Source organism: Diorhabda carinulata, chromosome 2 (genome assembly GCF_026250575.1).
Source record: "Diorhabda carinulata isolate Delta chromosome 2, icDioCari1.1, whole genome shotgun sequence".
NCBI classification, from domain to species: Eukaryota; Metazoa; Arthropoda; class Insecta; order Coleoptera; family Chrysomelidae; genus Diorhabda; species Diorhabda carinulata.
In genome coordinates, this window is record NC_079461.1 from 37002870 (window position 1) to 37016653 (window position 13784).

The 13784-nt window shown below is 30.0% G+C and overlaps 4 protein-coding genes across 4 annotated transcripts; 2 read left to right on the top strand and 2 right to left on the bottom strand.

Annotated features, from left to right (window-relative positions):
• Nucleotides 1-323: 323 nt before the first annotated feature.
• On the bottom strand, nucleotides 324-2222 carry LOC130904229 (histidine--tRNA ligase, cytoplasmic). Its single transcript, XM_057816871.1, has 2 exons — nucleotides 978-2222; nucleotides 324-829 (listed from the first exon to the last, which is right to left on the bottom strand). Exons 1-2 carry the CDS (start codon nucleotides 2195-2197, stop codon nucleotides 499-501), a joined length of 1551 nt encoding a protein of 516 aa, XP_057672854.1. The 5' UTR covers nucleotides 2198-2222; the 3' UTR covers nucleotides 324-498.
• A 241-nt stretch (nucleotides 2223-2463) lies between these two features.
• LOC130904230 (presenilins-associated rhomboid-like protein, mitochondrial) lies at nucleotides 2464-4460 on the top strand. The gene is made up of 8 exons (XM_057816872.1): nucleotides 2464-2609; nucleotides 2711-2906; nucleotides 2956-3084; nucleotides 3142-3400; nucleotides 3723-3847; nucleotides 3906-4007; nucleotides 4080-4177; nucleotides 4305-4460. Exons 1-8 carry the CDS (start codon nucleotides 2572-2574, stop codon nucleotides 4393-4395), a joined length of 1038 nt encoding a protein of 345 aa, XP_057672855.1. The 5' UTR covers nucleotides 2464-2571; the 3' UTR covers nucleotides 4396-4460.
• A 929-nt stretch (nucleotides 4461-5389) lies between these two features.
• Nucleotides 5390-10967, bottom strand: LOC130904228 (FACT complex subunit spt16). Its single transcript, XM_057816870.1, has 6 exons — nucleotides 9638-10967; nucleotides 8992-9516; nucleotides 8318-8925; nucleotides 7748-8064; nucleotides 7371-7639; nucleotides 5390-7315 (listed from the first exon to the last, which is right to left on the bottom strand). Exons 1-6 carry the CDS (start codon nucleotides 10866-10868, stop codon nucleotides 6912-6914), a joined length of 3354 nt encoding a protein of 1117 aa, XP_057672853.1. The 5' UTR covers nucleotides 10869-10967; the 3' UTR covers nucleotides 5390-6911.
• Nucleotides 10968-11180: 213 nt separating this feature from the next.
• On the top strand, nucleotides 11181-13617 carry LOC130903709 (eukaryotic translation initiation factor 2A). Its single transcript, XM_057815946.1, has 9 exons — nucleotides 11181-11406; nucleotides 11461-11605; nucleotides 11659-11877; nucleotides 11937-12140; nucleotides 12198-12409; nucleotides 12468-12898; nucleotides 12987-13155; nucleotides 13224-13405; nucleotides 13459-13617. The coding sequence occupies exons 1-9, from the start codon at nucleotides 11388-11390 to the stop codon at nucleotides 13582-13584; spliced, it is 1707 nt and encodes a 568-aa protein (XP_057671929.1). The 5' UTR covers nucleotides 11181-11387; the 3' UTR covers nucleotides 13585-13617.
• The last annotated feature ends 167 nt before the right edge of the window (nucleotides 13618-13784 follow it).

Here is a 13784-nt window from a genome sequence, read left to right on the forward strand (position 1 = left end):
TTCAGAAAATACAATTGGGTGTATTTCATCAGTGTCAATGGCTTTATTGATGTCCGAGCCTTTGGCGAGTTTTGCCACATCTTATTGAATCAAGAATTGAATTTGAATCAAACGTGCGACCCAACAAGTCAGAATTCTCTTTTGCGATCACTGCTATTTACTATTCTACAATCAATGGTGGAATTTTTGACTTACAAAAACTACTGCCAAACTACTTTTTCTATAGACCAAAAAGGTCCTAATAATGTAACTACTATTATTTATTCCAACTCATTTAATATTTACTCATAAAAACTAATAATCAAGAAATAAGAATACCAAAACTGTTGTAAGCGTTTTTAATAATAAAAAAGTCAACAATGTAAAAGAGGTAACTAATAGAAAACCAACTTTTTTTTGTTTCTACTGAAGATCTTACAAATAAATAGAATAAAGCTAGAAAATAATAAAAAAAATACTTAGAACAAACATATTATTTTATTGTTACATTCTTTAAGGCTAGCCAGATGCTAATCGACTTCTTAATTCAGCAATTAAATCTGATCTCTTGATTTCCACTTCTTGTCTTGAATCTACAACTCTCAACTTAACTACACCTTTCTCTATTTCACTTTGACCTAAGATTATAACAAATGGAATTCCATCTTCTTCACAGTGTTGTAACTGAGCTAATAATTTGGGATTTTTTTTATAGGAATGTTCAACTTTGAAACCATTATCCCAAAGTTCACTGCAAAGTTTCATTCTTTCTTCATAGAGATTCTTCTGTGCAGATGCTATGTATACTTGTATTTCTGATGATCTGAATTTTTCATTTGAAGTGGCTTGTCTATCAAACAAAAATAGGATCAAAGAAATTTTATTCATATTTAATCAATTAAACAATTTATATTAATGGAAATCTTTATAATTTAAATCACAAATTATTTTGTAAACATGGGTATATTTGGTAGTACCAAAAACGACATAAAACTTACCTAGCTTCAATTATAGCAAATAATCTTTCTACTCCAATAGAAACCCCGACACAAGGAACTTGTTTTTTCTTTGGATCAAACATTCCTACTAAATTATCATAACGACCACCTCCTGCCACTGATCCTACAGATATATCTTCATTAACAGTATCATCTTTCAATAATACTGCTTCATAGATAACTCCAGTATAATAGTCCAACCCTCTAGCTAAGCTAAGATCAAATAAGATATTATCTGATGTATTATATAAATTGCAATAATTTAACAATATTCTTATAGCTTCTAAGCCTTCACAGGCATTCTTATTTTTATTTAATACTTCGTCTGCTAGTAGTTTTTCAACCAGATCCATTTTTCCATTTAACCTGACATATTCACCAATTCTATCAGCAATTTCTGGTGATAGATTTTTCTCCTCCACCATTTCCTTTTTAACTTCTTCCCAAGGTGATTTATCTAATTTATCTATAGCTGAACAAATAGCTCTGATATTGACTGCAGGAACTCCACACACTTCAAGAATTCCATCTAATAGTTGGCGGTGATTAAGCTTTATCACAAATGGATTCATTTTTAAAAGTGATAAAATTTCATGAACTACCTTGACGCATTCTGCGTCTGGAATCATAGGATCATAAGCTCCTGCTACATCAAAATCACACTGATAAAATTCCCTGTATCTTCCTTTTGTTATAGAAGGATTATCTCTTCTATAAACTTTAGCAATATGGTAACGTTTAATATTGGAAATCTTATTCATAGCAAGGTACCTTGCAAAAGGTACTGTGAGATCATATCTTAAGGAAAGAATTTCGCCACCTTGATCTTTTAAATCATAAATTAGCTTAGAATCTTCACCGTATTTACCTGTCAGAACTTCCTTTAATTCAAATACTGGCGTATCAATAGTCACCGCACCGTGCTTCTTAAATACAGATACAATTTTATCCATAACTCCTAATCTAACAGCCATTTGATCTGGGGCAAAATCTCTTGTACCTTTAGGAGTTTTCAATGTAAATTTTAAATCTAAAAGTTTTGTTACCTCTTCGGTATTTTTTTCTTTGGATTCTTTGGCATCTTGTGGCTTTCCAAGATCATCACCTTTTATTTTGCTTTCAAGAGCTTGTTGAGACAACATTGTTGAAAATTTTATATTGCCAAAAGAGAATGTCTTTAGTTTCTGAATTATATGCCAACGTGAATGTGAAAAAATCATTTTGTAAGCGTTGGCATTTCTGGAAAAACTGTTCAGTTTTTATTTGAGTCGATTTTACTATTACAATTTTAACAATATTGTTTTGTTCTCAAAATGTTTAGAAAAATTCAACCAAAACTTTTTATTTGCTATTAGTTATTACTTAATAGAAATTGTGTCTAGATAGAACTTATAATATCCATCAAATGATTTTCTAAAATTTAAAAAAATGCCTAATCATAACAACTTTCAAATATCATTTGCTCTAGACTGTTGAAAGATCTCTTGTTCATAACCTATATTTTGTTAATAAATAAAAAGATGATCAAATTTTATAATTATATCATATTATTATTATAATACTCGGTTATTGAATTGAATGAATTTTAATAACCATGGCTCTTAGTCGAATGATCAGAATATCAAATTTATGGTAAGTCGATTAAATATTATTTTTAACTATTTTAATTTATATTGGTAATTTATCTTTAATGCAAAACTAATAAAGTTAAAAAAATCTAAATATTGTTTTAGTTTTAAAGAAAACATTCTGGTTCAAAAGTATTCTTCCAAAATTAAAAATGTAAGAAACTTTAGAAAAGATAGAAATATCAATGAAGTACCAAAAGTAAATTCAGACAGTTTAGCAACTCCATTTTCGAAAACTCATATCGATCCCGGAAAGCTACGTGTCGGCAATTTGGTTAAACCTTTTTTATTTACTGTAGGAGTATGTTGAAAACACATGTTTATGATTATTTATTATAATTAATTAACAGTTTTCAGGAGCATGTTTTTTGGGGGCATCGATTTGGGAATATGAGAATATGAGAGGACATGCTAAACGAATGCTGAAAAAGCCTATGAAATTTTTTAAAAGACAGGTAGACAGTGGCTATACCTCAACGGTACATATATAAAGATAAATGTATGTTATTGAAATGATAAGCAATTTGTTTTTTTAGAATGCCATATTAAAAGAACTTAAAATATGGTGGTCAGGTCTTACAGAAGGTGAACGTGTCTTTGCACCAATATGTGCTTTAAATATATTAGTTTTTTTTGCATGGAGAGTTCCTAGATTCCAGCCAACAATGTTAAGATATTTCTGTTCAAATCCAGCCAGCCAAAATATCTGTATTCCTATGGTTTTATCAACTTTTAGTCATTATTCTGGATTACATCTTCTGGCTAATATGTATGTTCTTCATAGCTTTAGTACAGGTAATTAAACATGAGAGTTATGAGTATAGCTTCTGGTTTAGATTTTTGTTGACAAAATTAAATAATTCCGTTTGCTCCTGATTGTTCTACAAAATATTGTTGAAATTAGAAAAGTATTTTTGTCTGTTTCTTATGTCTCATCAGAAAATTACTGCTATTTCCTTAACTAAAAATTATACTACAATTGTTTGCTAATATATATCTTTTATCTAATATGTTGTTAATTAGTTTCTTTAAACTTATAAGGAAACCTGTACAATTCTAGTAATATATTAATAAATTGGATTGTGGTTAATATTTGATAATTATTCATCTCTTTTAGGAGCCGTACATAGCTTGGGAAAAGAGCAATTTCTAGGGTTGTATATGGCAGCAGGAGTAGTATCTAGTTTCACTAGTTACATGTATAAAATCATTACAAAACAACCAGGTCTTTCATTAGGAGCAGTGAGTAGATTTACTATATTGTTACTTTCCAAATTTTTAAACTTAAATAATGTTTTAGTCTGGAGCAATAATGGCAATTTTAGGATATGTCTGTACCCAATATCCAGATACCCGGTTAGGAATCATTTTTTTACCAGTATTCACTTTTTCTGCTGGTGCTGTGAGTTTGTTTAATTTTATACCAATTATCTGTTTCCTTGATAATAATAATAATACTTATATTATGTTTTAGGCAATTAAGTTTATTGTTGGGCTTGATACAGCTGGTGTTCTATTGGGGTGGAAATTTTTTGACCATGCAGCACATTTAGGAGGAGCCGCTTGTGGAATGTAAGTTCTTTTAAAGTTGTTAATTAACTAGAAATGTAAAATTGTTTAAAAAATCATATCTCCGTTGTGCATTTTTGTTTAGATATTAATCAGACGTAACAAGAATAACATTTATCTTTTTGTATAGATTTTGGGCTTTATGGGGTAACCAATATATTTGGCAGAATCGTGGACCTGTACTTCAATACTGGCATCATCTCAGGGGATCAATTAAATAATATTTATTTTTTTAGTAATTATTTAATATGTACAAATATTTAAATATACTTGAATAATTCTTTTATGACAATAGTTTTTTTTTTAATTATAATTCAATACTTACTCTGTGTAAGAGAGGAATCTCCGGTACAATTTCAAGCCTAATCTAAGAAACTATCGCAAAATATGTAAAAGGAACAGAAATAATAATTCTTTTGGTCATATCATTTAGTAATTGGAGTTACAGTTTCCCAGGAAATTCAATTTTGTTTGATTTTTCCGGAAAGTGCTATCGGCGCGCCTGCAACGTCCGGAACTCGTTATACGCCTCGCATAGATTTAATCAATAATTGAATTTTTGAAAGAAACCTCATTGTTTTTACTTATTCCATGATTTTACGATGTTATCACCATCTACCGAGCGATGATGAAAATTTTAAATTCCATGCAATTCGGCAATCAGTTCTACAATACTAAGTATGATTGGTTGCTGCTATTAAGGGTAAGTCCATAAATTTTTGATCAACTTAATTCAAATTAGACATCAATTTTTTTCTAGTATTCGTTACTTTATTTACATATTCAATTTTCATAAATCTTTCCCACTTTTCTACTCTTCAATTTTTTTCCAAGAAACTGATATCTTTTTTAAGATCCTCAGATTAGAAAAATACCTTGTGTTAAATGTGACCCGAATTAGAGGTAAAAGATTTTTTTCCATTTTCATAACAAGGGGTTAGTTGGCCTTTGAAATTTTTTAAATATGGGTATTTAGAAATCACATAGTATCCTGTTTTTTTAAGATTTCGAAAATCATATCGGTTTTAAATCTGGGCATGGTTTCCCAGAAGATATAATTTTGATACCGAAAAGTAACATTTTGTTGTGGTTGAAGGATAGTTTGACGATGTGCCATTTGTAACAAATCGTTTATTCTGTATCGTAGTTTGGCAACTATTGTCATGTGTAGAATTCAAATGAGGGGAGGGGGCAGGTGCATTAAAAAAATTAAAATTATATGAAAATGTTTATTTTGTGGTTGGTTCGGTACAACTTTTAAAACAATAACTAAGACCTCATTCACATTATAAATAAGGCTAACGATCTGTTCATATTTATATAAATATAATACATTAATAAATATTTTGGTAAACATTTTAACATTAGACAAACGAAAAACAATATTTCTTCAAAATCTAGGCAAATAAACTGCACAACTGAAGTTTTACTTAGAAAAATTATGACTACCATTATAATACATAAACAATTTAATGTGTAAACTATATAGAAAAGAAACAATATTTGGAATAGTGTAAGGAATATAATTTAAATGCCGTAAATACAGAAATAATGAAAACAAACATGTAATACGAAATCCAGTCACTGACATCCACAGAGATCTGTATTAGAGGTGGTAAAGGTTGACTAAGAACTGAAGGTGTTTGCAGAAAACAGAAAACGCAAAGAAAAGTCTCCTTCATAAGAGATATTAAAAGATAAAATTATATGATTATATTCTTATAAGATTTTAAAATTTGTTTCAACCAACCTTAATACATGAAAACAATATTTCTTATAATAATAATAAAAAAAATACACATATCAAAAAGAGTAACTGTACACAAAATTGTTAAGCATATTTGTGATCATCAAGTACAATTAATTCTATTGATTGATTATAACTTAACATTTGATTCTGTGTTTTAAACAACCTGGCCTACTGTATTTACAAGAATGGAAATTAAAAACTGTTATTACCTGGCTAAAGTCGGGCGAAAACTTTTCTTTTAACAAACAGCTAACGCCTAAAAACTTCTATGAAAAACAGAGAAAATAAAAAAACTCGTATTACAAACTACTAAATTAGTTCAAAACAACACAGATACACATACAACTAATCTAAATCCCAATTTATAATGAATATGTGGATATGAAATGGAGGTAGTAATAAGTACAAATCAAATTTTTTAACTAGGGAAATCTGACTGTTTTGTTGAAATAAATTAAACATACTAGCAAGATATCTAAGAACAGGATCTGTTATGTAAAAAATTTTATGATGTAAGATAACATGTTTCTAAGAAAATATGGCCTTAGTAAAAAAAATTAAGTTGAATGGAATAATCATCATAAAACATCACAGTTAGTAATTGATTTTAAGCAGCTAGTTCTTGAATATATACCGTTCAAATTGTAATTATATTCATATTTTAAAGAAAATTATATTCCTATTTTATAGTAACACCAAAAGAGAGTTTTCTTTTTTATTTATTGAAATACATGTCAAATATTGACATCAAAAATCATCCCAAAGATTTCAACCCTTTCTAATTTTCGTATAATTGAAATGTTTGGCCAAGTTCTTTACAATAAAAGTATACTAAAAATATATTTTTTCTCAATAGAATTAGTTAATATTTGCATGAAAATCACAAAACTTTTCGGTGAAAACATCTACAAATCTATGAGAAATGACATTTTTATTAATGATTAAGAAAACTTGCAATCTAATAAAAAGATCATTAAAATTATACTTTTACTTTTTAGATTTTTTTGAGTGATGTTTGTCGCCGCTGGAACTCCTGTGCCTTTTCTTATCATTAGAGTTGCTGCTCTTGTGCGAAGAATTGTGCCTGTCTCTGTCTTTTGAAGATGAAGATTTAGAGTGGCTAGAAGATTTGTGATTGGAAGAAGAACGCCTGTCTCTATCTTTTGAACTAGAATGTTTACTAATAGAAGAGGAATGTTTGCTAGAGCTCTTATGATTGCTGCTGTGTTTACTATTTTTGTCTTTTTTAGAAGAATATTTATCGCTGCCTTTATTCCGGTTTTTGCTCCTTCTGCTATCGTCATCATCGCCTGTATACGCCTTTTCTCGATCTTCTTCAGCAGCTTCTCTTTCTAAATCTGACCAATCCTTTCCAGATTCTTCGTCAGAGCCTATAATAACAAAAAATTCAATGAAATTGGGAAAATATAAAATTGATACCTTTACCTAAATCTTCAGATTCATCTCCATCGTCATCTTCTGTATCTCCTTCTGAATATTCAGAATCTTCTTCGCTCCAATCAGATCCCTCTTCATCATTATCTGTAGGTTCATAAGCCTCGTCCTCTTCTTCAGATTCTTCATCATTGGCAACTTCTTCGTCAGATTCAGGATCCAAGAACGTCCATCCACCACTATCAAAGAATCCTTCTGGATCATCTGTTATTGTTTTCATAATTTTCACCCAGTTAAGAGACTGAACACCTTCAGAATATCTGTTAAAATGATAAAATTCCAATTAATTTTCTTTGAGTAGATTTTTAATTTCAATTTAAAATTGTTAATCAATTTCTTCAAAGTATTAAATTAAACTCTACTCTTACCTGATATCACATGAATTTAACCATTCTTTAACATGGTCCAACATATTCATGGGTATGGCATTAATCATGACAGTTTTTTTATGATAATCTTTAAAAACAAACACCATATCAAAGTTCTTCAAATGAAACTGTACACGTTCAAAATGTACCAATTCTACGTCTTCTAAAGTAATAACAAGTGGAGGCCATTCTGTGAGATTTACCAAACAACCTGAAGTTGGTTGGAGAAGAACAGTAGAACGGAAAGGTGCTCCTGGAAATCCCAACTCCCTAAATGGAGTATCAAATTCAATTTCCTGTTTAGTCATCGATTCAACCTACAAAATTTTTATTCATAACTAAACCTGAAAAATCATTTGTATAATAAACAGCAAGAGAAATTCAATCTTAGAAAATTGCTACAAAATAATTTTTTTAGATAATATTCCTCCGCAATAATATTGATACTTCACCTTCAAATCTTCATAAAACATTTCCATTTTAATTGAAGTTCAATAAAATATTGTTGATGATTTAATATTTTTAATAAAACTTTTCTACCATAACAAAATGTGACAATTATATACCAACCTTTTCACAAAAACTTTTAAATGCAGTCTTCAACTTTTGCCTCAACTCCCTTTCAGATTGTTCAGCGGCCAGATCATCTCTGTCATGCATATGTTGATGTTTTCCTAAATCTGTTGTAATTTCACCAACCTCAGTGTAGAATTGGACATCAACATGTTTCTTTTTTCCAAACATAATGGCATGCTTCAAATGGAAATGTAACAAAATGATCATTTCACCATCACATGGTTGAAAAAATGCATTTTTAATATTGTTGTAAAGAATATCAACTTTATCTCCTCGAACGGATGTATATCTAAACCCATTTGTATGAGCTTCTAATGATCCAGTCATTCGTTTTGATACAATATTTGGCCTGATGTACAAATCCTTCAGTTTAGGGTTACCCTTATTTTGGGATAATACAAGAGTGTCCTGTTTAACCAGATCTTCTTTTTCTTTTTCTTCAGCTTCGCGAGTTTTGAATTTCCTTTGTACTTCTTTTATCAATCTGAAAGCAGTATTCAAGTTGGTTGATGGAGTTGTCACTTCACCAGGATCCTTTGTGTTTGATGATCTATAGGTCAGTTCTTTGAGAAAAGTAGCTTCAGGATGTGACCATACATTACCTAATAAGAATAATGAGTAATAACAGCAAGAATAAAATAAAAAAAATCATTTCAATAAGTTCTTACCATCATTTTTTCCCATGGCAGATCCGGGATGAAAAAAATTTATACGTAGATAAGTATAATCTCCTTCAACAGATTGAGAGATGTTTTTAATAGTAGATATATGGAATGGTACAGCAATTCCATATATTGGTAAAATAACAGTCTCATACTTTTGATCAACATATAATTTGAGTTCTTTCACTTCAGGAACTCTAGGCATTTGATTAACACTTTTATAAGAGATTGTGTTCTTTCTAACTTTTTCTTTATCTTTAGATCCCGACTGTTTTGCAAGACGTTCTTTGGCTTTTTCATTTAATTGGGCTGCCAATTCTTTCTGATGCTCTTTTCTTTTTTCCTCTGTACTGTGTTCTGTTCGCAATTTGGAGTCTAAAACAGCAGTTCTTTTTCCTCTACCAAGAATTTCAGTCTTGGGTGTATTTTCTTTTTCTTCATCATTTTCTTCACCATCTGAGTCATCCTTAAGAAAAATACCAATGTTCTTCATCTTTTTCTTTGATATTGTTAAAGCAGTTGCCGGTTGACCTAAAAAAATATAAATATTGATTCAAAAAATGATAGGTACACAAAATATAATTATGATGATAATTTATTTAAAAAAACATTTGTCATTATAATGCATTAGTTCAATTCATATCATACTAACCATCATTTACTAGTACTGTATCTCCTATGAACAAAGCATACGTCTTTCCTTCTTTTTCTGAAGCTTCCTTATTTTCCAAATTTGAAAACCCAATATTTAAATTGAATACCATACCCTTCTTAGCATCAACTGTCGTTTTTGGTCCAATAATAAGTGAATTCTCCTTGAATTCAATCCCCATTGCAAATCCAAAATTTTTGGTGAGATGATCTACTAGTTGAGGTTTTTCTTTTTTAACCAACTGCAAACCAGTATCATAAACATCAGATAGTTTTACTCCGCTCTGAAGCTTTTTCATTAATTCTTCTTCTATGGTGAGCAAAAAATTATAATTATTTTGAATTTCCTCAGTTGGATTTACCAATAAAGTTCTCACAATATTTGAACAATAAGATTTATATCGGGCTCCTAGTGAACAAATTATAGCTCCGAAGTGAAGTGTGTTTTTATCACTAACTACACTAAACTTCAAATTGTAGTTGCCACCAGACTGTATGATAGCTGGATAGCACATATCAACCTGATTTATATCTACTCCTGATACATACTTTTTATCATTAACTGCAGATTCTACACCCTCTGCTAATTTACTATGTTTTACTTTTTTCTCAGAATCTATTATTTCCATTATTTGATCTTTAAGGTATTTTGTGAATACATCTACTGTTACCATTGAGGCTTTTTTAATTGTAAGAATCTCTGATTCCTCTTTCGGACATATAAGATAGGCAATCTGAGAGCTCATATCAACAGTTTGGAAATCTTGTTTTTTAACTACTGCTTTCCAGCCTTCAACAAATGAACCACCGTAATTATCTTTAGAAAAAACACCCAAAGTTTTCCCCTTTTTGCTCTCTTTTATAGCTTCACATAATACTTTAAATTTGGCTTCATCACTGTCTTTGTCTCGCACTAATAAACCCAGAGGAATGTGGCCATCATCTTTCTCCTTAGTCTCTGCTTGTCGAAGAAAGTCTATCTTTTTTTTGCTAGTTAAAAAATAAGCTTTTTTCTCGGTAAGGACCATTACGGTATCTGTAAGTTCGTAGCCAAAGAGCCATATTTGCAATGCACCGGATTTGCTGTATACAATGTCGTCGTCTTTGCCAACAGCAGTAACTAGCGCATCCATCTTCGAAAGTCCATTTTCACTATCCGAATTTTGCCAGAAATTATACAGCTTTTTTAATCTACGGTAAAATGTTTCTTTATCAAGATTTACGTTTGCCATTTTAACGCAGTTTAAAGACCATCTAAGCCGACACCAACACCATTTAATGTTACAAGAAAAGCGCGACTTTAAGCTTGATATATGTCACTTGTCAAAATCTTTATACAGCTAGCTCATTTTTGGCCTGTTAATATTTGTTATAGTAAAATCGAATATTGCAGAATTACACCCAATAATAAGGTATCTGAAACATTCTGTAAGAATTTGGAAATATCAATCTATTATTCGTATCACAGTAACGTAACGTTATTCTTTCTTATAAATTTTGAATGTAATGAATTTCAATCGATGCTAGCAATTGCCTAAGCTAAAACTTTTCAATGTCAACACAAATCTTTATTTATGACAAAATAAAAGATGGCAGTTATTTCTGCTTTTATGAAATCTTGTAATATGTAATTTAATAATTTCAGATATTCGATTTTAATTTAATTTTTCAAAGTTTAAAATGGATCAGTTTTAAACTATAGTTATATATAATTTAATATTTCATTAAGTGTTTTGAATCTAACCTACAAAATGGCAATCCCGATATCAAGTAGGATAAAAGAAAATTTTGAAAATGTATATCTATACTAATTCAAATTTTTAGTTCGTAGTTCAACTGGAATAAATTTGTGCTACGGACCACCAACGTTTGATAATGTTCAAGATTTTTCTACAGTCCAAAGTAAATCATGTCGTACCATGCTTTTTGATTCGGACGGAAAATTTTTTGCTTATGTAAATGGTCAAATGTAAGTTTTTAGTACAAACATTTTTTTCATTACTCCAATTATACATTTTTTAGATTGAAAATCATTGCAACTGATAATTGGAAAACATTAGCTACTATAGAAAATGTTAAAACTTACCATTTGGCTTTTTCTCCAAAAGGTACTTTTCTGATGAGCTGGGAACCTTTTACTGTTAACAATGCACAACCTGAAGGAAGTCCAAATTTAAAAATATACAAAACGGAAACGGGAGAACTTGTTAAGACATTTGTTCATAAAAAACAGATAAATTGGTAAGTCAACAAATTTAAATAATATATTTTAATCTTTTAGTAATAATAAATTTTCCAAGGGAACCTCAATGGAGTCTTGATGAAAAATTATTTTCAAGAATGGTTAATAATGATGTTGTATTTTATGAAGACCTTAACTTTGAAAAAATTGTAGCTAGAATAAAGAATTACAAAGTTGTGTCTTATAAAATGTCACCTAATGTAGGTGTATATTTTCTTCTTTGTCACACCTTAGGAAGTCCAGGACAACCATCTTTTGCGAGGTAAATGTTATATTAGCCATAGTAGATAACAATTTTTGAAATATGTTTTTTCTAAAGATTATTCAAATACCCTAATTTTGAATTGAATCAAACTATTGCGAATAAGAGCTTTTTTCAAGCTGATAAAGTTGAATTTCTTTGGAATGCAAAGGGAAATAGTGCTTTATTATTAACGTCAACAGAGGTAGATAAAACTGGTGGTTCTTACTATGGAAAGCAAGGATTACATTTTGCTGGTTTAAATGGTCAAACGTCAATAATTAATTTGAGTAGGTATTGGGTGAAGATGATTGGATTTATGTATTTTTGATTCTGATCAAATTGTAGGCAAAGAAGGTTCAATATACAATGTACAGTGGTCTCCAAAAAGTAATGAATTTTGTGTTGTTTATGGTTTCATGCCTGCCAAAGCCACTGTGTTCAATCTCAAGTGTGAACCTATCTTTGAATTGGGAACTGGACCTAAAAATTCAATTTTCTATAATCCTCAAGGTAATATTCTACTATTGGGGGGATTTGGAAATTTGAGAGGACATATTGAATTATGGGATACTGCAAATTGGAAAAAGATCAGTGAATGTGATGCACCTGATACAACCTTTCTTCAATGGGCTGCAGATGGAGAACATTTCCTAACTGCAACTACCGCACCAAGACTTAGAATTGGAAATGGATATAAAATATGGCATTATACTGGAGTTCTGCTCTTTGAGAGACCTTGTAAGGAACCTGAAGAATTATATGATGTAGCTTGGAAGGTATATCTGTTATTTTAATATGAGCTTCAAATATTTTTATTACTGACTAGTATTTGAGATGTAAAGTCGATTTAATTTTTTTTTCAAGGGTTTTCCAAAAGGAGTTTTCAGAGATCCTGTTATTTCAACAAAAAAAGTTGAAGGTATAGCTGCAAGTCAGCCACAAGCTTCTGCACAAGTTTATAGGCCTCCTTCTGCAAGAAACCGCCCAGAAGTCAAGTTCAATTTGTATGATGAAGAAGATGCTCATAAACCAGGTAAATTTTAACAATTTAAAAATAGACTTTTGAATCAAGTATACTTGTACTAATTGATAAATTTATAGGAAAGGGTGTAGCTCCATCAAAAGCTTCGTTAAAACAGAAAAAGAAAAGAGAAGCAAAAAAAGCTAAAAAATCGGAAGAAGGAATGGATGAAGAACAAAAAGGGCCCGTTATTGTTAGTAACATTCAGGTGAATTTGACTGGCGATCCGGAAGTAGATAAAAAATTGAAAGCTATCAAAAAGGTTTTTTTATCAATAAATACACATATCTTGTAAATAATTATCAATATTTTCAGAAACTTGATGCTATAGAAAAACTGAAAATTCAACAAGCCCAAGGTAAAACATTAGAGATTAATCAATTAGAAAAGATCAAAGGAGAAGCGGACCTGATTAACGAATTGAAAAATTTAACTGTATGATTTTTGTTTTTAAATATATAAACTTATGAATTATTTGTTTAATAATCATTACAAACACCATATTTTCCATTAATAAACTTACATAAGTAATGAAAAATAAATACAGGTATAGTATTTCTGAGGTGCCAGCAATTTCTTCAATTGGTAATCAATTTTCAGCTTTTGTGCAGCTATATTGAAATCTTTGAAATGTGTTTCTA